General features: G+C 40.5%; 1 protein-coding gene across 2 annotated transcripts; it reads left to right on the plus strand.

The window, feature by feature from the left end:
• Positions 1–210: 210 nt before the first annotated feature.
• Positions 211–25,475, plus strand: CFAP97 (cilia and flagella associated protein 97). Of its 2 annotated transcripts, none has more exons than XM_068970735.1 (5): positions 211–334; positions 7,762–8,810; positions 16,990–17,255; positions 22,597–22,747; positions 23,855–25,475. In XM_068970735.1, exons 2-5 carry the CDS (start codon positions 7,778–7,780, stop codon positions 23,983–23,985), a joined length of 1,581 nt encoding a protein of 526 aa, XP_068826836.1. In that variant the 5' UTR covers positions 211–334; positions 7,762–7,777; the 3' UTR covers positions 23,986–25,475. The 2 variants fall into 2 exon arrangements, with proteins under 2 accessions (XP_068826836.1, XP_068826838.1); XM_068970737.1 differs by having other exon boundaries at positions 23,858–25,475.
• Positions 25,476–25,753: the final 278 nt, after the last annotated feature.

The following is a 25,753-nucleotide window of genomic DNA, read 5'->3' on the forward strand; positions in this document are numbered from 1 at the left end:
GCCCGAGCGGGGCGGGCCCGCCGCGCTCTGTGACGCCCGCCCCGAGGAGCCTCGGCACCGCCCGGTTCCCGCGGGATCAGCGGCGCGGGCCCAGGCGACCTCCTTTCCCGTTCCGCTCTCTCCGCCTCCGGAAGCTCGGGCGGCCGCCGGGGCCGCCTGGAGGGGCTGCGGGAGCGCGCGCGCGCGGGCGCACGCCCGGGACGCCGGCGGCGCGAGGAGGTTGCGGCTGCGGCGCCCGGTGAGCTGCGCGCGGGCGACCCTTCCTCCGCGCCCTGCGCCCCGCGTTCGGGATCCGTTTCCCCTCTCCGAGGCCAGGCCGTGGCGAGCGCACAGGGTCGGTATGCGGAAGGCGGACCGGCCAGGCCGCCCCCCGGTCTCCCTGCCCCAGCCCTCCAGGCCCCGCCGCCTCTGCGGCCCAGGTAGCCTTGTCGGTAGGCGGGCGTAACCCACACGGAGGCGTCCGGAGCCGGCGCGATCGCAGGGCCAGCGCCCCTCGTTGGCCGCGCTGGGATGGCCGGGCCTAACCTCGGGGCGCGTTCGCGGGTGGTGTGGGGTCGGGGTCGGCCTTGAATTAAGATGTGATCGCCCCCCACCCCGTCCCGGGAGATCCTGGCTCAGGTCTCCCCCGCCCACCTCCGCGGAACTTGACCCTGAACTCAGAGGAGGGAGGATGATGTCAGTTATCCCCTACCTCGTGGCTTCCGGAGTGGGTAGTGTAAGGACCCTCAAGACAGGTGTTTCCTTTGGGCTGAGATTTTCGGGTATCCAGTAGGTTACCTTCTTTGGACCAAATCATATGTCTTAATTACAGAAACGTCATGTCCCAGTACCTAAAATGACAGTTAAAAATGCCAGATTCCTCTGTGTGTTTTCCTGATGTAAGACGAAAGCGTTGGTATTTGTATTGCTGGTTCTGCAAGGGCTCTACGAACCATGGGTGTCTAAATGAAAAGCAAAGACATTACTTTACCAACAGTGTCCGTTTAGTCAAGGCTATGGTTTTTCCAGTGGTCTTGTGTGGATGTGAGAGTTGGACTGTGAAGAAAGCTGAGCGCCAAAGAATTGATGCTTTTGAACTGTGGTATTGGAAAAGACTCTTGAGAGTCCCTTGGACAGCAAGGAGATCCAACCAGTCCATTCTAAAGGAGATCAGCCCTGGGTGTTCTTTGGAAGGAATGATGCTAAAGCTGAAACTCCAGTACTTTGGCCACTTCATGCGAAGAGTTGACTCGTTGGAAAAGACTCTGATGCTGAGGGGGATTGGGGGCAGGAGGAAAAGGGGACGACAGAGAATGAGGTGGCTGGATGGCATCACCGACTCGATGGACGTGAGTTTGAGTGAACTCTGGGAGTTGGTGATGGACAGGGAGGCCTGGCGTGCTGCGATTCATGGGGTGGCTAAGAGTCGGACACGACTGAGCGGCTGAACTGAACTGAACTGAACTAAATCCTGGGCAGCTTTGGCAAGTACTTGTTCTTATTGGGTATCAGCAGGGTTATTGCAGCCTAATGAACTGTCATTTGATTTTTACGCTTTCCCAATATGTTGTAAAGAGAAACTTTACTATCTTATTAAGTCCATGTTTTTATTACTCTTTAATGTAAATTGAATCTCACTAACTGAAGTGAAGGTTATCAAAAGGACTGCTTAGTGGTTGGGACAGTTGGATATTTTTTCTGTTCAGTAAGTCACCTGAATGCTTCAGTTCAGTTGCTCAGTCATATGCCAACTCTTTGCAGCCCCATGGACTGCAGCACACCAGGCCTCCCTGTCCATCACCAACTCCACGAGCTTACTCAAACTCATGTCCATCGAGTTGCTGATGCCATCCAACCATCTCATCCTCTGTCGTCCCCTTCTCCTCCTGCCTTCAGTCTTTCCCAGCATCAGGGTCTTTTCTAAGGAGTCAGTTCTTCGCATCACATGGCCAAGGAATTGGAGTTTCAGCTTCAGCATCAGTCCTTCCAATGAATATTCAGGACTGATTTCCTTTAGGATGGACTGGTTGGATCTCCTTGCAGTCCAAGGAACTCCCAAGAGTCTTCTCCAACTCCACAGTTGAAAAGCATCAATTTTTTGGCACTCAGCTTTCTTTATAGTCCATCTCTCACATCCATACATGACTACTGGAAAAACCTGAATGCTTAAGTCTTTACAATAACCCATCTGTTGGATGTTAGGAACCTAAATCTATAAACCTGAAAAGTCTCTCAGACACTGATCTCCACACCCCTTCTCATGAACTGTGACCATGTAGGGAGACATGCTTACAGTTGTTGGGGACTACAGGGACCTTGTGGGGCTTCCCTGGTGGCTCAAATGGTAAAGAATCCACCTGCAATGCAGGATACCTGAGTTTGATCCTTGGGTTGGGAAGATCCCCTGCAGAAGGGAATGTCTACCCACTCTAGTATTCTTGCCTGGAGAATTCTGTGGACAGAGGAGCCTAACAGACTTCCGTCCAAGGGGTCGCAAAGAGTCGGACATGACTGAGTGACTTTCACACACTCACAGGGATCTTGTAAATGCAGATAAGGGGATAGTTGCTTCTAGTGTGTGGGGTAGGAAGGGAATGAAGGACAGCTATGGAAAACTATCCAGGAAAAAAACTCAGGTGAAAGAGGTGATTTTTCAGCTTACATAGCTGGCTGTGCTCAATCGTGTCCAACTTTGCAACCCCATGGACTGTAGCCTACCAGGCTTCTCGCTCCATGGAATTTTCCCGACAAAAATACTGGAGCAGGTTGCCATTTCCTCCTCTAAGGGGATCTTCCCGACCCAGGGATTGAACCCATGTCTCTGGTGTCCCCTGCATTGGTAGGCATATTCTTTACTACTGCACCACCTGGAAAGCCCTACATAGCTGGCTCAATCTTAACTCTCCTAACTCCAAACTCCTTCATCAGATAAACATTCTTTGAATATCTAGTATTTGTCAGGTTTGACTTTAGGTGCTAGGATATCAAGATGAGCAAGGTACCAGGAGTTCCCAGTTTGGTAAGAAGACAGGGAAGGCAGGAAACAGCTATGAAAAATGGATTTCACAGAGTATCTGTAGTCATTTGGCTTAGGGATAGACTTTGGGATTTAGACCTAGCTCATGTTAGGGTTGCGAAAGGTCATATCCTCCAGACACACAAATTCCCTCTGCAGCACCCCAGCAAATAGCCATCTCGTCTTTGCTCCAGCAATATTAGTGACTTGTGGCTAGATGACTTATGGCTCATAATCCTTGAAGGGAGCTCATTCCATTTTTGAGCAATTCTAATGTTAAACTCAGAACAGCTTTCTTATGCATTCTATTTGTTGATGCAAGTTCTGCCTCTGGAGCTGCAAATAATAGCTCTCAAGTCTGTTTCATATCACTACTCTTCAAGTATCTGAACACACCCTTTCCCTTAGTTATTTCTTTTATTTCTGTGAGCCCTTGGTTGGTAAACCATTAATCATAACTCAGGTTCTAGACTCTTTGCCATAGCATTCAAAGCTAAGTGCTTCATCCAAAAGGTGGTTTGACCAAACAGAATATGATACAAGCTGTACGATGCTACCCCAGGTTTGTCACCCTCCTTGCCAGAAATACCTGGGAAAATGTTTACTGTCTTTGGAAAGGTGGTTTGATCACAAGCTCAGTTTGGGATAGAGAGTCACAAATCAGTTCAAAGTTCTGAATTCTTATTACCTATGTTAACACTTAAATTTACCTAAGGCTACTGGTTTATGGCAGAAAGTGAAGAAGAACTAAAGCACCTCTTGGTGAAAATGAAAGAAGAAAGTGAAAAAGTTGGCTTAAAGTTCAACATTCAGAAAACTAAGATCATGGCATCCAGTGGGGATGGCAAATAGATGGGGAAACAGTGACTCACTTTATTTTTCTGGGCTCCAAAATCACTGCAGATGGTGATTGCAGCCATGAAATTAAAAGACACTTAACTCCTTGGAAGGAAAGTTATGACCAACCTAGACAGCATATTAAAAAGCAGAGACATTACTTTGCCAACAAAGGTCCGTCTAGTCAAGGCTATGGTTTTTCCAGTGGTCATGTGTGGATGTGAGAGTTGGACTATAAAGAAAGCTGAGCGCCAAAGAATTGATCCCTTTGTACTGTGGTGTTGGAGAAGACTCTTGAGAGTCCCTTGGACTGCAAGGAGATGCAACCAGTCCATCCTAAAGGAGATCAGTCCTGGGTGTTCATTGGAAGGACTGATGGTGAAGCTGAAACTCCAATACTTTGGCCACCTGGTGCGAAGAGCTGACTCATTTGAAAAGACCCTGATGCTGGGAAAGATTGAGGGCAGGAGGAGAAGGGGACGGGCAGAGGATGCGATGCTTGGATGACATCACCAACTCGATGGACATGGCTTTGGGTGGACTCTGGGATTTGGTGATGGACAGGGAGGCCTGGCTTGCTGCAGTCCATGGGGTTGCAAAGAGTCGGACACGACTGAGCAGCTGAACTGAACTAGTTTATTCAGTTTGTGATGCCAGTGAGATTTGTTCCAGATTATTTTGCTAGAGGAAAACTGCTGCACGGCAAATATATCCAGCAAAATGTGTGGCAAACACTAGCATGTGTATCTAATTTTCACTGGGCAAGCCATCCTTTTTTGCAAAGAACTGTTTCTAAAGCCTAATTGCTAAACAAATCCCACTTTCTCTTAAAACTTCCTACCACAGGAGGGATTATTTTACTATCTTGGCCCCTGTTTACTGTCAAATAAATCATAGATAACACAACAACGTGTTTTACAGTTCAAAGAAGGAAGGTCTCAGTTTTTTCTTTCCATAAGGCTAGGACCATATTTCTAAAGCAGAATAGAACAGTGGTTAGTCACGTGATCCTCAAAGCTGCCCACTTTAGAATCCTGGCAGGTCACTTAACTAGCTGTGTGGCTTCAAGCAAGTTCCCACTTAGCAGAGAGTGACAAAATATCTTAAAAGTTGTTGTCAAAAGTCCGTGAGTTAGTACTTCTTTTGCACTTAGAACAATCAAACCTGAATATTCATTAGAAGGACTGATGCTGAAGCCCCAGTACTCTGGCCACCTGATGTGAAGAGACTCACTGGAAAAGATGAGGTTAGGAGGAGAAGGGGACGACAGAGGATGAAATGGTGGGATGGCATCACTGACTCAATGCACATGAGTTTAAGCAAACTCCGGGAAATAGTAAAGGACAGGGAAGCCTGGTGTGCTACAGTCCATGGGGTCACAAAGAGTTGGATGTGACTTAGCAACTGAACAGCAACAACATATAAGTACTCAGTTAATGAGTACTAAGTTAATGTTTTAACTATTAGTAGTAGTAGAATAACAACACTAATACAAATGAGACTTAGGTTAGTAATTTTATTTCCTGAAAAATGTAAACAAGTTTTGCAGAGGGACGGAAGTTGGAATAATTTGGATGATTTGTTTTTGAAAAGATTTATGTTTTAAACTGGCTAAGAAAATTTGCTCTGGGCTGTGCTATGAAACTGTTTGATTTTAGAATTTGAAGAAACTTGTTAAAATTTTTTTAATCCTTAAAGGCATTAAACAGTGGGATAAAACGGCTACCACAGCTCTTTTATTCCTTGACATTTTAAAGTGTGAATTATCTTACAAAAAAGGATAGCTTTGGGGAGAATTTAATGACTATTAATAAGCACTGTCTATCATTCAATAGCTTATTTGCTGTTTTTCTCTTTGAACTCAGGTGGGCAGAATTAGATCGATAATGATCAGTCATACCTTTTTGTATTTGTAATGATTCATGATCACAGAAAACCAATTCTTAATTCTTCGCCTTTGTCCCCTTTTTCCAGCTTCATTCCTCCTCCCTCCCTGGATAGGCTCATACTCTTAGATATTTAATGCATGTCTTCCCAGGCCAGGCTGGTAGAATTTTATGTATATGTTTGTCCGCTTGAAGAGTTTAGCGCTGTTTTGTCTGTGTGTGTGTATGTGTGTTAAGTTTTTCATGATTATATTGTCATTCAATTCCACTCTCTTGGTAGACATGCTTTTTGTGGCTCTCAGTTCATCATTTTTGACTGATACACAGTATATAATACACAACATTTCTCTTCTCTGCTTTCCTCCGACTGGACATTGAGTTTTTCCCTCTGTCAGCATTGTTGCAGACAGGGCTGTGATGCCCCTTCTTGTCCATGTGCCCAGGAACACACAACTGAGAAGCAGTAACACCACGTTTTGAGCCTTAGTATCTGACCCAGTTGGTTCTTTTTCACTGTGCAGACTCCCTGTCATCACTTCCTTGCTTAGTTTATTACATGAACACCATCACAATAACAGTAGTAGAAACATTAAAAATGCAGTGGGATTATTGATTTTTCAACTCTTCATTGTTTGTCCAAATGTCTAAATTGTATTATTAATCCAATATAGCCAACAAGTTTATATTAATGCATTTTTCACGCTGATAATAGCACCAACATCAGGGGGCCACAAAGGATCCGTTGGTAAATATATTAGGCTGTGTGGGCCCTGTGGTATCTGCCACAGCTACTTAACTCTGCAGATGCAGTAGGAAAACTGTCAGAGACAGTTCTTCAACCTGTGAGTGGGGCTGTGTCCCAATAAAACTTTTTTTTTAATGAAACAAGTGGTGGGCCAGATTTAGCCCATTCACAGTAGTTTGCTGACCTGTGATTTAAATAATGATTTTAATGGGCTCAAAATATTCCTCTATTCAAGTTTTGGGTTTTTTTTTAGTATTAAAAGTAATGCTGTTAATTGCACATTCATAGCCAGTAACCATCAAGGGTTCTCCCTAAGACTGAACCTCAGGAAAATGGAGAAGGGAATGCCTGGCTTTAAGACTGTGAGCCTGAAGCTGTGACCTGTGACTGTCACACGGGTTAACCAAAAATGCCATAATCTACGGATGCTACACAGAGGGACAACAAAAAGTTTAAGAACTTAAGAACAGCAGCTGAGACTGTTGCTAATGCCTTAGATTTTGATCACATTTCTCATCTTTTAAACTGAGTCTGATTGAAAACTGCAGGCTCCAAATGGAGTCCTGACTGCTGGGCCATCCCACCAAACTGGGGCTTTCATAACTAACCTTGAAGCTTCAGCCTGCCCCAGAAATGTGAGTCTTTAACCGGCCAGTCTACCAGAATGATGTCTGTTTGGGCTGGCTTAGCATTCCAAGATCTGCTGCTGCTGCTAAGTCGTTTCAGTCGTGTCCAACTCTGTGCAACCCCATAGACGGCAGCCCACCAGGCTCCGCCGTCCCTGGGATTCTCCAGGCAAGAACACTGGAGTGGGTTGCCATTTCTTTCTCCAATGCATCAAAGTGAAAAGTGAAAGTGAAGTTGCTCAGTCGTGTCCGACTCTTAGCGACCCCAGGGACTACAGCCCACCAGGTTCCTCCGTCCATGGGATTTTCCAGGCAAGAGAACTGGAGTGGGTTGCCATTGTCTTCTCCGACTCTAAGCTCTAGCTGTACTTAATTTATGGAAGTCAGTTTTTCTTTGGCGTTCATCTACATATCCACGTTTGTAATATACTTGCCTTGATGATCTCTTATTATTGTTCAGATCATTGGTATAACTTGTTATTACTCCTCTAGCCCCCATTATCATTTCACTGAGTTACTGTTTTTATGGTAGGTTTTTTCTTTTTCATGTTTCCCTTTATATATTACCCAGACTTCTCAGTTTGGGAAAATTTGCAATTACTGTATAAAAATAAAAAGAGTAATTTGGAAGTTACTCTTAGTCTGATGGGGTTACACTTTCCTCCTTTTCAGATATATTGTTGCCAGCATGGATCGGTTTGACGATATATCAGAAGGTGAGGTGGACCATTCTTTCTTTGACAGTGACTTCGAAGAGGCAAAGAAAGGTGACAGCAGCTCAGTTTTTGACAAGCAGGATGATGACGCTGAAGAGAGAATAGACAAAGATACGGAAAATGTAAACTTGAAACTCGGACTACAAAGAAAGGAAGATGATCTTACTGAGAAGGGAACGGAGAGCAATGGGAAAACCCCTCCAGAGGATCACCCTATAGAAGATGATAATGCACAAGCTGGAAATTCCTCGTCCTCGACCACTTCTTCAAGATCAAAATTGTGTGATGCTAGAGTGGAACATAAAATACGCTTGCCCACTCCAACTAGCCTTCCCCAAACTGTAAAAGACGGTGAGCACGACTACTATACAGATGGAGAGGAGAGCACTGATGATGAGAAAAAGCATCATGTCAGGTCGAAGTCAGCTAAGCTGCCGAATAACTTCAAGAAAAGCCTAAGTAAAAAGTATTCCAGAAGCAGTTCCTCTTCCTCTTTGTCCTCCTCTTCAAGTTCTGATACAGGCTGTTCAGATAACGGATCTGATGTCGGCCTGTCTGATTCATCTCCATCACTGAAGAAATGTCTCCCTGGCACCACCCACTTGTCACCCAAACTGAAGTATAAACCAGGAGAAAAATCACCAGGAGCCCACACTTCAGGTACAAAACCCAAGGTTGGTGATGACACTGAAGAATCAGAAGACACTGTGACGGATGTCACTCCGTTATCGACCCCGGACATCAGCCCGGTTCAGTCTTTCGAACTGGGTGCCTCAAGTGACCGAAAAATGAAAGTTAAAAGGCAAGAAAATGTGAGGCAAGAAGTATATGAAAATGTTGAGGATTCGAAAAATAACTCGAAATCTTTGAAATCAGCCAAAAAAGGGAAGGAAAAACATGAACCCAGTCTCACCTCAAAGTCAACGCCGTTGGATTCCAGTTTAGACCACAGATATAAACAAAAAGTCTTACATGACACAATGGACCTGAGTCATCTCTTAAAAGGTAATTTTCAACGCTGTGTTTGGAATTTATTTTTTAAATCACTACATCTGGAGATAGGGCCTTTATTTTGTCATTTATTTTTGGCTGCATGGACTAGTTGTGGCAAGGGGTGGGGGCTACCCTCTAGTTGGGGTGCACAGGCTTCTTATTTTGGTGGCTTCTCTTTGCAGAGCGCCCGTTCTAGGTGCATGGGCTTCATAGCTGCAGCACGTGGGCTCAGTAGTTGTGGTATATGGGCTTAGTTACTCCTTGGCATGCGGGATCCACCCAGACCAGGGATCGAAACCCTGTCCCCTGCATTGGCTGGTGGATTCTTATCCACTGTACCCCCAGGGAAGTCCTGTGTATTGAAGGTAAATATTAAACCTAATATTATATTGAGCTGAAATATTAAATGCTATGAATTTGCCTCGATTTTTCTAGTAGGTGTGTTTTATTGTTTGAGATCATGGATATATTATTATAATGTAACCAAATTATTTCATTTAAAGATACCTGGAATATCATTATTTATATTACTGTAAAACTGATCAACTGGGACTAGAAAGTACTTCACAGTGATTCTTAGAAACTCAAAATGCCTCAAAATGTGTGGAGAGCGGATAATGTTTTCCTACGTTTGATGGAGACATGGGTGTAAGATATATTTCACTTTCTTTAAGAAAGAAAGCAAGAGCACCAAGTTTAAGGGAAGGTGGCATGAATGCTGGCAAATTAAGAGCTCAGAGTAAACTGTCGGAGACAATTCAGATTTTAAGTTAAGTCTAGAGAGAATTACTGGAAAATAATTACCAAGTTGATGAAATAGCATGATTCAAGTTTTAGTTACTTTTGAGATAGAAGGATTTAAGAATTAAGATAATCCTGACTACTGTATTTCTGACTCAATATATTTATACCCATTATTTAGTTTGAAAGAAACAGTATATTCCAGGTGAAGAAAAAGCAACCTCAAACTTCATCTGTGACTAGTTAATACAAAACTAAAAATATTGAGCTTGCAGGTTAGGTTTTAGGGCAATTGAAGATAAAGTTTTTAAGTTGCAAATAAGACTCTCTTGTCATCATTTGTTTGAAATGTTAGTTGAAAGAATAAATCTTCAGCTACATAATTTACATTATGTAAATTCCTGTCATGGCCTGATAGAAGGGCATAAATAAGTCCCTTATTTGGTCAAATGAGTCTCATAGATTGATAAAATGTATTTTGGAGCAACTTACACTTGTGAATGTCCCCTCTTTTATAGGTTTTCTTTGATTGTTACTCATTGATTGCTTAATTATTTAAAATATCAATAGTATAAGGAAGAATACTCAGAAAGTAAAGTCTTGAAAAAGATATACCAGGCTGATAAGAAAGAGAAAATAAAGTATCAATCTTGTTAGTACACAAAGTAGAATTCAAAATCAGATTCTTGACATTGCCTATTACCATCTAGTGGCTAAGTCTCCACTCAGCATGCCTTTCCTGATAAATGCTCATTCAATCTCTTAAAACTTTCAAGACTGAGTTTTCTATTCTTGCCCATCTGCTTCTTCCCCTAACAATGGGAATGATCTTTAAAAAAGTAGATCAGACCTAGTAGTTTCCTTCTTAACTCTTCAGTGCGCTTAACTCTTAGGTTAAAAATAAATACCAAATTTCTTACCATAGGCTAACAGACTATTTAAGGGCTTCCCTGGTGGCACAGAGGTTAAAGCATCAGCCTGCAATGTGGGAGACCTGGGTTCGATCCCTGGGTCAGGAAGATCCTCTAGAGAAGGAAATGGCAACCCACTCCAGTATTCTTGCCTGGAGAATCCCATGGACGGAGGAGCTTGGTGGGCTACAGTCCACGGGTTGCAAAGAGTCGGACACGACTGAGCGACTTCACTTTCACTTTCAACAGACTATTCATTCAGTGACTCTTCATCCCAGAAGTATGTGAGCATCTCTTGGAGAACTACGCAAATTATTAAAACAAACTATTAAGTACTGATGCTTGGGCCATGGAGAGCCTGGTGCACTTGTCTAATATGCAGTTAAAGTTGATGAACCATGGCTCACCATCATATGTTTACTGCCTTCAGCTCCTCTTTCTCTCATTACCTCTCTGTCCAGTCACAGTACTTCCTTACTGTTCATAGAATGTTAATACTTTGCACTCGTGGAGTATTTGCACTTGAGGTTGGCCTCTCTCTCTGTAGAGGCTACTTCAGTCTGTTGCTTGGCCCTCAGCTTATCCATCCCCTTCTCAGAAGCACTCTTCTGAACGTGCTGTGCAGAAGTTTCACCCCCACCCCTGCCTCACGGTCACAAAAGCCCATTTCCTTTCAGGAGACTCTGGAGTTAGTGTAAGCAACATGAGGGCAGGATCTTATTCTTTGCTGGAATCCCCGCATTAGACACTATTTGTTACCTAAAGGACTGTGGGACACTTCTGTCCAAAGTGCTAACGGTCAGGAAGTATGCATCTTAAGTTTCACTGAAATTGGATTTTGTAACAGTTACTCACTAGTCTTAGGTTTGCCGTCTGAAATACACACAGTAAGTTTTTGCCTCCTGCTTCTACCTTATAATCTTATCCTGCTTTGACTCGGAAACAGAGCTAAAATGTGGCTCAGTCTCTAGGCACATGGGCTAGAGCTTTATTCAGTCTGCTGCCCTCTGGGGATCCCTGACCACAGGACCCGCCCATACCGTACGTGGTGCTCAGGGTTACTACAAGCCCAAGAACAAAGTGGCATTTTTCCCCCTTGATGCATCTGTTTTTGGAGCCACCAATATATCCCACCAAAGATTCTTTATAGCAGTAGAGTATGTTTTAAATACTAATTGTGGCAGTCAGTCTATGCATATGGTGTTTCTTGAGGTTTCTCAAATTATTATTTCTGCTGAATTTGCCCAGTGAAGCTTTCAGATCCAAGAATATTTTTGTTTTTCTTTTTTTCATTTTCCCCATAGAGCTAAGCCAGGGACATGTGAGATGTGTGTGCGTGGCTGTGTCGCTCTGGCTGTCTTCTATTAAGGCAGGCAGTAAAAAATTACAGAAATGTTCAACTCTGCTTCTCTTCTCACTAATTTTTTATTTTTATAAAATGTGATATTTACATAGAACTGGTTTATTATTTTCAGATGAATTAACAGATATCTTTCAGTTTTTTACCATTAATTTCTAACATGGTAAATATTGATAGATATAACCTACATAAACATTATTTGGGGTCCTCAGTAAACCTGTGGTGTGAGGTCTGTTTAAGAACTTCTATACCTGAAGAATGGATTTATAATCTATTAGAGAAAAAATAAATTAGCATAGTCAGTCTTCGAAAAGGGGGAAAATGGGGGAAAAGAACCAAAAAAAAAAGCACTTTTTTGAAGATAAAAAATTGTGAGAAGAGATCAAACAATATAAGTAAATTGTTTTGACTTATCAGAAGGTATTATCAGAGGGGATAAATTTTTTTAATCAAGTCCAACCTGCAAAGATGTTTAAAATGTCAATAGTATAGGAAGAATGAAAGTAAAGGTTTGAAAAAGTTATGCCAGGCAGGTAACAAGGAGGAAATAGAAATATCAATCTTATTAGTACACAAAATAGAATTTAAGATGTGAAGATCGCTGAAAGGGACAAAGAAGAGTATTTTACATGAACCAACTGACCAGGTACACTAAAAAAGATTTGACAGTCGTTGATTTGAAGTGTTTGATAAAAGCCAAACAGAGCTAGATGATGAAATTGATAAAGCCGTAGTCACTATGGAAGATTGGTAGATGTTAGACAAAAAAAAAAGGATGGACTACCCACTTATGGGCTGCACTTGGCCCATGGGTTTTGTTTTGTTTTTTCTATTACATAATATATATTTTTAAGTGATGAGATAGCAGTTTCTATTGCTACATAACAAATTACCCTAGTACTTAGGGTATAGTCATAGTCGCTCAGTTGTGTCCAACTCTTTGCGATCCCATGGACTAATGTGGCCCACCGGGCTTAATTCTCGAGGCAAGAATAGTGGAGTGGGTAGCCATTCCCTTTTCCAGGGGATCCTCCTGACCCAGGGATCGAACCCCGGTCTCCCACACTGGAAGCAGATTCTTTACCGTCTGAGCCACCAGGGAAGTCCCTTAGGGTATAGAGAGAGACTCAAAGGTGGGGATGACTTGACAGGTGGGGCCTGGGATCATCTGAGTGCTGGTGTACTCACACATCAAGTGTCTGGGCTTGGGGTGACTTGGAGACCCAGACTTGCTGAGCAGAGGGCTCGTGCGTGGCCTCTCCCTGTGGTCTAGCTACTTCAGGTACCGTAGCCTCAGTGCAGATGATTCAGAGCCCCGAGGACAGTGTTCCAGGAAACAAGGTGCAAACCTTACCACCTTTTATGACCTAGCATCGGAAGCAATGTGGCATCATTTCTTCCATGTTCTATTGGCTATACACCTTCCCAGATTTAAGAGCTGGGGCGTAGACCCTCCTTCTTAATGGGAGGAGTGTCAAATAACACAGACACTCTGCAAAACTTCTTTAGTCCACCCTCTGGCCATACATTGATTTACATTCCTCCCAAGTGCAAAACTATGTTCCCCCTTTTCCAAGATCCCTCCCACCTGGTGATCCAGGGTTAAAGCAAGTCCCAAGGGAAGCTGTGGCTCCTTGGGCGTGGTTCCTCAATTTTAGCTCGAGTACTTTGAGAATCTTCTGCCAGGAGAGACTAGGAAGCCGACATAGTAATAATTTTGAACCCCAAAAGTCCCAACTGTGATATTCTCTATAAATCCTGCTTGAAAACTGACCGATTCCTTTTTTAGTTCATCTGTTTTCTATCCTGTCTTCTTATGGTGGTAAAATAAACTATTGATACTTTAAAGATTTTCCCTGGAGATCTGCTTAGCAAAATCCACCAATGGCAGAAGGTACGTTTTCCATTTTCCTTGCTGTCAGAGCCACCAGTGTTGCTAAAATTCTGCCACTTGATCATCTTCACCAGCAGTCTCCTCCAACCCTTTCTAGCTCCACTTACTATCTGGTCTCAAAGCTAGTGCTCCAGATGTTAGGTTTTTGTTGAAGTAGTACCCTACTCCTGGTACTTTGTTCTGTGTGTTAGTTACTATTGCTCTGATGACAGACCATGATCTTAGATGGGTAAAGTGGCAGCCTAGGATGACCTGAAGGCTGGGATCACAGTGCCCACGCCACACATAGCCCCTCTATGTGGTTTTGATGTCCTCACAGGGTAGTCAGCCTCACAGCCTCAGGGCAGCCAGACACAGGGTGGCCCAGGGCCCCAAGCACAAGGATTCCAGAGACAAGGCGGGGTGGGCTGCATCTGTCTCTATTTTTGCCCAGCCTTGGGCTGTATCGTGTTGGTCCCCGCCATCACAGACCTGCCCAGATGCAAAGGAAGGAGACCGGAAGAATGTCTCAGAAGTTCTCATCTGATAAGATGTTCATAAAGAAGATAAAGAAACTTAGTAAATTTAGTTATTATTCCTTGAATCATCACCTCTCAGTTACAAGAGTTGGGATTTAAAAAAAAAAAAAAAACCTTTGAAACATCATTTTAAAAAGCAAATATCATTGGTTTTTTTAATCGGGATCATGAATATGCCTACAGGGTGGATTTTTTTTAAAGAAAAACTAGTATTATGTAAATAAGGACATAATATGGCTTGGGATAAATTTTCCATTAATAGTATTCACATAAACATTTTAAATGCTGTCTGTATCACAGTTTAGGTGCAAGTTAAGCTGGTACTTCTAGTAAATGGTGTTACTGAGTCAAGAAGTGGCTCTAGTGATAATGGACATATTGAAATACTATAAAGAGTTTGAGCAAAATGTTTCATTAACGAAAATTAGGGAAAAGCAGTATTTCTTACATGTGTCATTTAAATAATGTACATATTTATATTAATATATTTTTATCCCTGAAACTTTATTCAAATTAATATTATTTTCTATCTTAATTGGAAAGACAGTGGATCATATATTGGAGGTTGCCTCATACTAAAGTGTATAGTAGCCACTTTAGAAAAATGTGTTAATGATACCTGGCATCAGTATGTAAGCACTCAACATATACTTTTCCCATCAAGGGAGGTTAGAATGCTGTTTTGTTTTGTTTTTTTAAATGAATTAGTTTGAAATCCTTCCTTTATTTTATTTTTAGCTGTTGCCTTATTTTACTTATAAAAGCTTTTTGTAAATGACATTAGGAAAATAGCTTACTTTTAATTCCCACTAGAACTTAATTTTAAAGGCTAAATTAATCTAGAAACCTTATTCAATTCTACAAAATAGATATTTCTTGGAAGTAAGATAATTTATATATCTCCTTCTAAATGTGTTCCTATTCAGGTTTCGTGATTAGTTTGGTGAGCTTTTCAACAAATTACTAGTCATTAATTTCCTAATTTTTCCTATCAGGAAGTCACTGTTAATATATTTTTTTAAAGTTTCCTTAATTTCTGATCGTCTGGTTTAAGTGTTGAGATGTAGATTTACAGTTTTGTGACCTTGCTCAAAGGATTTAACTTTTCTGCACCAGTCACATTTTTAAATGGGGTTAAAAATGCTTGTAACAGCATAAAATACTAAGCAAGTAAAAGAGTGTACTTGCTTAGTACAAGTACAACAACAAGATGGTTGTTGTTCAGTCACTAAGTGTGCCTGACTCTTCGCAGTGCCGTGGGCTGCAGCACGCCAGGCTTCTCTGAGCTTCACTATCTCCCGGAGTTTGCTCAAATTCATTTCCATTGAGTCCATGATGCTATCTTAACGATCTCATGCTCTGTCATCCTCTTCTCCTTTTGCCTTCAGTCTTTCCCAGCATCAGGGTCTTTTCCAATGAGGAGGGAATGGCAAACAGCACCAGTATTCTTTCCATGAGAACCCCATGAACATAAAGGTACTCCGATATAATGAAAGCAAATAATGGGGGACTTCCAGTGGCTAAGACTCCACACTTCCAGTGCAGGAGGCCTGGGTCAATCCCTGGTCAGGGAATTAGATCCTGTATGCCTCAACTAAGACCCAGTGTAGCCAAATAAATGATTAATTTAAAACAATGGTTACTTTAAAAAGATATTGTTAAAACAAATGTACCAAATTTGTTCAAAAAAATGTACCAAATTATATCAAATGCTAATCTGATATAATACATTCATTTTTAGCAGAAACTTTAGGTGAAACAAGCTTAATATGTTTAGAAATTTCTGATAACTGTTCAGTAATAATTGTGACTTGCTGAAAATTGTTCTAGTAATATGAAATACTGATAATTTAGCATGTCGATAAAAATTTCATTTGATAATCATAGTATACAAAATATTTTTCTTGATTAAAAGCTTTTTATATAAGGTATTCATTTGGCTTATGTCTAGTCAGGAATAATAGTTTGACTTTTATAGTAGAAGTATTTGTTACAATGCCAATATCAAGACCGTAAGTCTTGTAGAGTAAAATTCTTTCAGGTTAAGTTGAAAGTTTCAGAATATTCTAGGTTTGCTTTTGCCATTTTCGGGCCACTGTTTGCGTTGCTGAGAACATTTTATTTTATTGAATTATGTGTGTCAGTGTGCTCAGTCATTCAGTTGTATCCAGTTCTTTGCTACCCCATGGACTGTAGCCAGCCAGGTTTCTCTGTCCATGGGATTTTCCAGGCAAGAGGACTGGAGTGGGTTGCCACTTCCTACTCCAGGGGATTTTCCCGACCCAGGGTTCGAACCCGCATCTCCTGCATTGCACATGGAATCTTGTGCACCACTTGGGATGCCTTTCTGACTGATAAAAACCATCTCAACTGAGTATTCTGTCAATGCAATCCACCAGAGGTTTCTAACTTTTAAGCTTCCTTTAGGAGAACATGCAATGAACACAACAAAAGCATTTTCCATAAATTATATCTGCAGTCTACACCCAGTGCCTTGTTCATTTCTTATTAAAATGTTTTCATGGTTTTGTGTATAGCGTTTATTCCCAAAGAACCCAATGAGCATAAACCTCTAAGCTGCCTCTGTATTTTTTTCTACCCAGTTGTAGTCTGGATGTCGTTGAAATTATTCCATACATCCCTTATCATGAATTAATGTAGTTTCCGTTTATAAAAGTTAAAGCATATACCATTATGCCATCATATTGCTGTTTATTTAGCCATTTTTCCTTTTTTGTTCACTTTTTTTTGTTGTTCACTTCTGTAGCCTTTCTGCACTTAGATAAAAAGAGACCACAGAAACATCACTTTGATCAGCCTTCAGTAGCACCTAGGAAAAACTACTCTTTCACAAGAGAGGAAGTGAGGCAGATTGATCGAGAAAATCAGAGGCTTTTGAAAGAACTGTCGAGACAGGCTGAGAAACCAGGAAGCAAGAGTATGATTCCAAGATCGACTGGTCCTCCCCCTAAGTTGTATCATAGTGCTCTCAACAGACAGAGGGAACAACAAAGGATTGAAAGAGAAAATTTGGTAAGTGACTGATCAACATTTTAGTCATCAAATAAAGTGCATTTGTACTGATTTGTAAGCCCAACTTTCAGCAAACCCAACACAGCCAAATTTTCTAAATGATATGGAAGTAGGAATAGGTTTGTATGGCATAAAACACAGGACGAGCCATGAGCCTGGAAGGTAACAGTATGTGCTTTTTTTATCCAGGAAACTATATTTTAAGGGAGTATTAAATGAAAATACTGCAAGGTCTATTATTTATTTGACTAGATCTGTTAAATTACTATAGCAATATAGGAAAAGGTGTCCAAGGGTTAGATACATACATCTTCTGTGAAGTACTCAGTCACTAGCTTAATCTATTTTACTTCATTTTATCCTCAAAAACTAAAATAATTTATATATCATTTATTTTAAATAATACACACATTCTCAGAGAGGTGCCCTGCTGCTTGAATGTATGAAAGACATTGATTATTAAAAATCATACAGTAATAGTCCTTTGATATCCTAAGAAATATATATATGGAAACTTGAAAATCTTCACATTAAAAAACTACTATTCATAGCATATCATTTTCTTTATAAAATGCAATTCATAATTGCTGATATTTACAGAGCTTTTTAATGCTGGGCATTGTTCCAAGTGTCTTCTAAATATTAGCTAATTGAATCCAGAAAATAATTCTTTCAGGGACATACTTTATTTTTATCCACATCTTACAGGTAGAATAATTGAGACCTAAAAGGGTTAAATAATTAACCCATGGACAAGGAGCTGCTAAGCAAGTGACTGAGCCAAGATTTTAAACCCAGGTAGCATCTTCAACTAAAGTTAGACTCTTAGTGAACACATACATTCAGAGTCAACACAAGTGATAAAGCTGTTATTAAAATTACCAGAACAGTTCCCCAAATTCATCCCTATTATGTTTCATCATCAGTACAGATCTACTTACCCTGAATTTGTAAGAGTAACTCTTATGAATTTATTACTATCACACCAAGAGTTGGTGAGCTAGGGTAGTATATTTGCAAAAAATAGTAAAATATTGGTCAAGAGAGTTAGCCTGAACATGGCAGGGAGTAGATTATAGCAGAACAAGTTGAAATGAGGTTGGTGGGTAGTGAACTAGATGGTAACTTTCTATGTATCACTCTAGCAAGTTCAGGATTCATTTACATTTTATGATAATGGGTAAACAGCTAGAGCAGGTGGTAGAATCATATCTGGGTTTCCTCGCTTCGGGATTACTTTTTTCTTTTTAACATCTTTTTTGAGGTATAATTTACCCATGCTATACCCATCTAAAGTATACAGTTCAGAGGGTTCTGATAAAGTACATGATTCATTTTTTTAAGTCATATGTAAACGTAACAAAATTTGCCACTTTAGCTTTTTAAAATTTTCGGTGTCTTCTTATTGTTTTAGTATGTGCATACTGCCATGTTTATTTCTGGTCCACTCCTGGCGGGGCTGTGTCTTTGTCGCGGCATGCGGGCTTTCTCTCGTTGCGGGGAGCAGGGGCCCCTCGTTAGTGTGGCTTGAGCGTCTCGCTGTGGCAGCTCCTCTCGCTGCAGAGTACACGGGCGCTCGGGCACAGGGGCTGCTTAGCTGTGGCTCACGGGCCGCAGAGCGTACAGGCTTCAGTCGTTGTGGCGCACAAGCCCAGTTGCCCCACAGCCCGTGAAGTCCTCTAGGACCAGGGATCGAGCCTGTGTCCTTTGCATTGGCAGGCAGGATTCTTATCCATACACCCCCAGGGAGGTTCGCCGTTTTACCTGTTTTGAGTGATCGGTTCAGTGACATTAATTACATTCACAATGTTGTGAATTGTGAGTAAATACTACTTATTTCCAAAACTTTTTTGATCACTCCGTACAGAAACACTGTGCCAAACAGTAATGCTCTGTTCTCCCTTCCCCTCAGCCCTGGGCAACCTCTACTCTACCTTCTGTCTCTATTTGTCTATTCCAGATACTTCATATTAGTAGAATAATAGACTCTTCGGTCATTTTGTCTCTGGCTCATTTCACTCCATTATGTTTTCAAGGTCCATCCTTAGCCTGTATCGGAACTTCATTCCTTTTTGTGGCTGAGTAATAGTCCATGTATATATATATGCCACATTTTGATTCCCCGTTCATCTGACCATGGACACTTGGATTATTTGCACATTTTGGCTATTGTGAATAATGCTGCACTATAGGTGTCTCTTCAGGTCCCAGCTTTCAGTTCCTTTAGCTGTGTGCCTATGAGTGGAATGGCTGGGTCATATAGTAATTCTATATTTATTGTTTTGAGGAACTTGGGTTTACTTTTGAGAAGTTGAAGCCATTAATATCTAGGGACTATTCTAGATACAAACGAGATGAAAACTGGCAAACAGCTTCTATTATACCCCATATCAATTGTACATCTCAGCTATTTTAATAAGCAATGGAAAATTACCGCTTTTTTTTCTTTTTATTTTGTTACTTAGTAATTTGTATATGTGAACAATATTTGTCTCCATTTCATAGTCGGATCTTATTTGTTATACTCAGAACAGTAGAACATAAAGTGAACCACATGTTTAATTTAAATTTTCCTAACAGTTACATTAGAAACATCAAAGAAACAGGTGAAATTATTCTACTATAATATTTACCTGACTATATAAAAAATATTACACTTTAACATGTAATAAATACAAAAAATTGTTGAGAGATATTTTACGTTTTTTGGTACTAAGTCTCTGAAGTCTGTTGTATATTTTATACTTAGAGCATATCTCAATTTGAACTAGCCACATTTTAAATGTTCTGTAACAATATGTGGCTTGTGGCCTTGGACAGTGCAGCTCTGGATCAAAAGCTTAATTCACAAGAAGTAGAAAAAGTAGCTTAAAGCTAAATGGTGAAATAAGCATAATTTATCAAACAAATTATTATGTTATTGTAAGGAATAGTATCTTCATGGGAAATAGATGGGGAAACAGTGTCAGACTTGATTTTTTGGGGCTCTGAAGGAGATCAACCCTGGGATTTCTTTGGAAGGAATGATGCTAAAGCTGAAACTCCAGTACTTTGGCCACATCATGCGAAGAGTTGACTCATTGGAAAAGACTCTGATGCTGGGAGGGATTGGGGGCAGGAGGAGAAGGGGACGACTGAGGATGAGATGGCTGGATGGTATCATGGACTCGATGGACATGAGTCTGAGTGAACTCCGAGAGATGGTAATGGACAGGGAGGCCTGGCGTGCTGCGATTCATGGGGTCACAAAGAGTCGGACACGACTAAGCGACTGAACTGAACTGAAAATCACTGCAGATGGTGACTGCGGCCATGAAATTAAAGAAAAGTTATGACCAACCTAGATAGCATATTCAAAAGCAGAGACATTACTTTGCCGACTAAGGTCCGTCTAGTCAAGGCTATGGTTTTTCCAGTAGTCATGTATGTATGTGAGAGTTGGACTGTGAAGAAGGCTGAGCACCGAAGAATTGATGCTTTTGAACTGTGGTGTTGGAGAAGACTCTTGAGAGTCGCTTGGACTGCAAGGAGATCCAACCAGTCCATTCTGAAGGAGATCACCCCTGGGATTTCTTTGGAAGGAATGATGCTAAAGCTGAAACTCCAGTACTTTGGCCACCTCATGTGAAGAGTTGACTCTGATGCTGGGAGGGACTGGGGGCAGGAGGAGAAGGGGACGGACAGAGGATGAGATGGCTAGATGGCATCACTGCCTCGATGGACGTGAGTCTGAGTGAACTATGGGAGTTGGTGATGGACAGGGAGGCCTGGCGTGCTGTGATTCATGGGGTCGCAAAAGAGTCAGACACGACTGAGCGACTGAACTGAACTGAAGGAATAGTAATTGTCCAGATTTATGTTTAACTCTTCTTTATTAAGCAAATATTTGCTTTATTAAGCAAAATAAAACTAATTCTATACATTGTAATATTTTTTTCTTGGCTCGTCCTTTGCATTTATTCTTCAAAATAGCTGATTATTTTTTCTTTATAAAATTTTTTAATTAAATTTTTGTTGGAATTGTGTTGAATTTACATTTTAATTGCAGAGTGTTGGGTACTAGAAACACTCTTTAATCTAGAAATATGGTATGTCCTGTTTACTCAAGCCTTCTTAACACTCGACCTTAGTAAGGTTTTGTAATTTTCTTTAAAACTGTATTTTTTATGTTACTGCCATGACATTTTTTATTTTGTCTTCTGATTGGTTATTTTCATAAACCATCAACTTTTGTGTATTCATTGTATAACCAGCCACCTACCAAACCCTTATATAGAGTTGAATTGGCTCAAATGGTTCGTCAGTGTGAGATAATACACTTTTTAATCTGTTTGCCGGAGTGTTGTAATCAAAACACACATGCAAGGGTGCACACGTGCACACACACCACTTTTGTGTCCAATGTACTGCACAACCAGGGTCCATTACTTTGTAATTTTCATGATTCATAATCCTTCATTTGCTCCATCTCTAGTGATAGAGACCAGTTCACATGGCCCACAGGCATGATGACTAAAGCAATTCTGTTCCAGTTCCCTAACATCAGCTCCTTAGCAATCCCAGAGGCTGCAAGCCTCCAGGCAAAAGGAGTGGTGCGGTGCAGAACAGGTGAAGAGGACAGCCCTCTCCAGTAGAGGGCGTACTTGCTACATAAAGACCCAACTGTATTAGAACTTTGTTACTTCAAAAGGGGATAATTTTTTTAATTCATAAAATTTGAAAAAAAAAAAATTAAAAAAATAAATAAAATTTGAAACTGTTCTTGTTAAACCATGTTTCCATATATTCATTTGGACACAATATGAATTCTATTTTTAAGAAAAATTGCAAGAATAATCTTAGCAGGAGAAGGGAAGAGGTCAAGGAGGGTACTTTATAGTTTCCTATAGTACGGTTTAGTTTCACTTTACTCGCTGAAAGAAATGACATTATTTCATGCTCTTAAATGTATATATGTCAGTTCCTCTCTAAGCATATGTTCACAGTCATTTCTAGGGTTGAACACTGGGCTCTTAGCATTATTACTCCCATAATGTAATTTCTATGAGAAAGTAAGGTTTAATATTTTTCAACTTACAGCATCTTTTCTCTAAGATTGTAACCTGACAAGCAAGAGAGCTGTGTCTACAATTAGTTGTTAAAATCATAGTGGTTTTGGTTAGCTGTAGGACAGGTAGAAACTTTTAGATTTTCCACATTATTATTGAAATATCTTTTCCGTATGACTTGAAGTCTTTTCTACTTTATTTTGTGAATTTCAGGTTCTAGAAAGTGTTTGCCTTTTTAAAAAACGATTGTGATTTATCTAACGTTAGCTTTTAAATTGTTCATTTAAATGAAGGCTTTTCTGAAAAGGCTTGAAGCTGTGAAGCCAACAGTTGGCATGAAACGCTCAGAGCAGCTGATGGACTATCACCGCAACATGGGTTATCTCAGCTCATCCCCAGTCTCCAGACGAGTGAGGTCCACCCTCAGCCAGTACAGCTCACTAAGTAAGCACACGCATACGTGCTTTGTACTTGTTTGTACCCTTTTCCCTTTTAAAAGTATATGACTTAGGTTCTTCTGATAGAGTTTTAAATGCTGACTTCCGGGATGCAGTCTGTTCTGTTTCACTGGCATGCCTTGTTTTGTGTTAGTTCACTTAACTTCAGGTTTCATTTTTTTACAGCGTATAATGGCAACATAGGAAGGAAACCAGGAGGTTAAACAACTGAAAATATCAGTAGTCTCGTAGGTAATGAGGAGAAACTTTTAATTTCAGTGTGCTTATTAAAGGAAGAAATAAACAGATAGACTGTTTAAAGTTGCCAAAGCAGTCTCTTTAGCCGGTGAAGAATTTTCAGTAGTGTCTTCTGGCCCTAGTGCATGCTGCTGCTTCTTCACTGGTAACTAAGACAAGAATTAGCAATCTGTAGTCCTCAGATCAGTCCCTCTTAATGCTCAGTATATGATCTGTTACACACCCAGAGAATACAGGTGGGAGTGACCGCTGAGTGTTGGAGTGTACAACATAGGGAAAGGCCAGACCGCTTTCCCTACAGAAGTCTGTGCCGTTACTTTATGTATGTGTTCTAAGCTATAAAGTCTGTAAAAGTTAGTCCTAACAGAAAGTTGGAACCACTTGTAGTCTTAAACACTCTGATAACTAGTTTAATTCCATTCATTCATCCTCCACGCATCATTTCCTTGGTAGAGTTAGTGACTAAGACAGCATCTTATTCCAATAACTCACAATATCGTGCCTTGAATGTGCAAAATTATTTGTTGAATAAATGTATAAATGGTTATACCAAGAGATTTTATTTTTCCCACTTGAATCCTTTGAGAGGCTTTTAAGAACACTTACTCCCACCCCAAATCTATCGCATCAAAATGCCCTTGTATAGAGTTTGGTTATGTTTGTTATTTTAAGTTCCGCAGGGAATTCTGAAGTACATTCCTGGTTGAGAATAGAATTAGACTATTAAAAACACATGTGAGATAGAGAAGGCAGTTTTATTTTAATCTGGGCTTCGGATTAGGAAAGGAAGTGTATCAGATGATGATTTGTGTATTTAGTTAGTTCAGATAATTTCTTGCTCTTTGTCTATTTTCAGAAGGAGCTTCCAGGACGTCCAGTGCTACCAGTGGCCTCAGCTGTAAGAGTGAGCGATCTGCTTTTGACACAACTGGTGGTGGCCTGTTGCTAAGACCTAAGCCCCCGAATGTCCGTACAGCTTGGTTATAAAAACTCTTTTTACTTTAAACATTGTTCATCCAATTCTTAGTTGAAGTGCTCTTGTATAATGCTGTGATTCTCTGTGTAGACATCTAAATACTGGTTTAAGCAATTTAAGGTGTACAAATAGTGACTTGTATTGTAATTCGAGGCAAAATGGTTTTCAAAAAGACAACTTAATATAAAAATCAGTGTTTCCTGCGAGGAGGTGTTTATATGAGCCATGTATATATTTCATAGAGAAATGATAGTATACCTGTGTCTTTTCTCAACATAGAAACTGGCTCAGCTGTCGGACTGATGAAGCAGTTGTGATAGCATCCTGCACGTTGGACCAAAATGTTAGCTATATAGTTCTCATTTAACGTGTTTTTGTTTTGTTTTCATTTTCTGTAAGTTTTATACAGTGAGTGTAGCTCTTGACTGACTTGGTTTTCTATTTGCTTCAGAACTTGGGTGGTGTGACTTATACCTTGATTGTAAGATAGTTATTATGAAACTGATCTTGAAATTTGTTCTCATTGGTGGCGCTGATTTAGATTTGAGGAGAAGACAGAAGCTTGCACTAGGGCAGTCCTTGTGATTCACCAGAGGTGCCTACTACCTCTATAGATGTGTGCACTGAGTTAGATCTTAAAAATTTTATCAACCATTCCAGACCATTTCAAATTGTGAGTCTTAGAAAGCTCAATTTAGAAGCTCCTCTTTTGTGTTTTCCAGGGGAAGTAGGTAAGGATTCTGAGAAGTTAGGTTTCTTTAGAGCTCCTGCATTGTGAATAGTCTGTCCAAGGACCAGATCCTCATAAGCGAAAGCAAGTATTTGTTGAATTAGCAAACGAGCACCACCAGCTTGAGGAACCAAGAAGCAGATCCCAAGTTGTGTCAGGACAGAGTTTTAAGGGGTGTTGTTAATGGGTTTTGCTGTATTCAGCGTTTATTGTTTTAAGTGAGAGGAAACGTAAGAAACAAATGCATTGTTCTCAGCCCTTTAGAGGCTCCAGCTACTGTTTTTAAAGGCTGACAAAGAAAACTAAAAATATTAATGATAAAGGAGGAAAAAAATCCCGTATTTGCTGAGGCTACTTTATAAATGTCAGCCAATTTTTTTGTTTTGTTTTGGCCTTTTGTATTGAATCCTGGAAGTACCATTTTTGCCAGTTTCACTTTCAAAGACCTTTTGAAATTAGTGATGTGTGAGTAGGGTGTAATATAGTTGACTCTTGAAATCAGAGTGTTTTTCCTGTCAATCTGTAGACTCTTGTACAACGAAGTATATCTCGGTCATGTTGCTTCTGCTGTTCTAGTTATCACCGTTTTCACTACTGGCCTTTTTTGTATACATTAAAATGTATTGCAAAGTTTCTATATTAAATGCCAAATCTGTCTTTTTTTTTTTAGTGTGAATTTTTGATCTGTAAACACAGTAAGATTTGTTTTTTGTTTTTCTGGGTTGATCAAGCTCTGTAGCGTGTATGCCAAACTTAACTTTTCTTAAACACCTTCAGCAGTAAGCCAAACTGCATTTTGCTAAACACCAATTCAGAATGTCTTGGTCTTAGTTTGCATTGATAGATTTTGTTTCGGGTAGGGCTTGAGAAGGGTGGGGAGAATGGAGTTAAAAAAATTCGTGGGAAAACAACCTGACCGTAAGATTTTTCTGCTGCTTTCCTTGAGTTATAATGTTCATTTGTTGTTATTTGATATTCTGGTGTATAGGTTTTTACATCACTTAGTGCTTTGCTTTATGAACTTCAGCTGTACTAAATCAAGGTTTTGT

Source organism: Capricornis sumatraensis, chromosome 4 (assembly GCF_032405125.1).
Source record: "Capricornis sumatraensis isolate serow.1 chromosome 4, serow.2, whole genome shotgun sequence".
Taxonomy (NCBI): domain Eukaryota; kingdom Metazoa; phylum Chordata; class Mammalia; order Artiodactyla; family Bovidae; genus Capricornis; species Capricornis sumatraensis.

What these genes read in the sequence shown, in the direction of transcription:
- CFAP97 (XM_068970735.1), top strand. Translation starts at nt 7,778, where the DNA reads ATGGATCGGTTTGACGATATATCAGAAGGTGAGGTGGACCATTCTTTC. An exon ending in CCTGAGTCATCTCTTAAAAG is followed by an intron (nt 8,811 to 16,989) that starts GTAATTTTCAAC and finishes TCACTTCTGTAG; the next exon opens with CCTTTCTGCACTTAGATAAA. An exon ending in CAGCCAGTACAGCTCACTAA is followed by an intron (nt 22,748 to 23,854) that starts GTAAGCACACGC and finishes GTCTATTTTCAG; the next exon opens with AAGGAGCTTCCAGGACGTCC.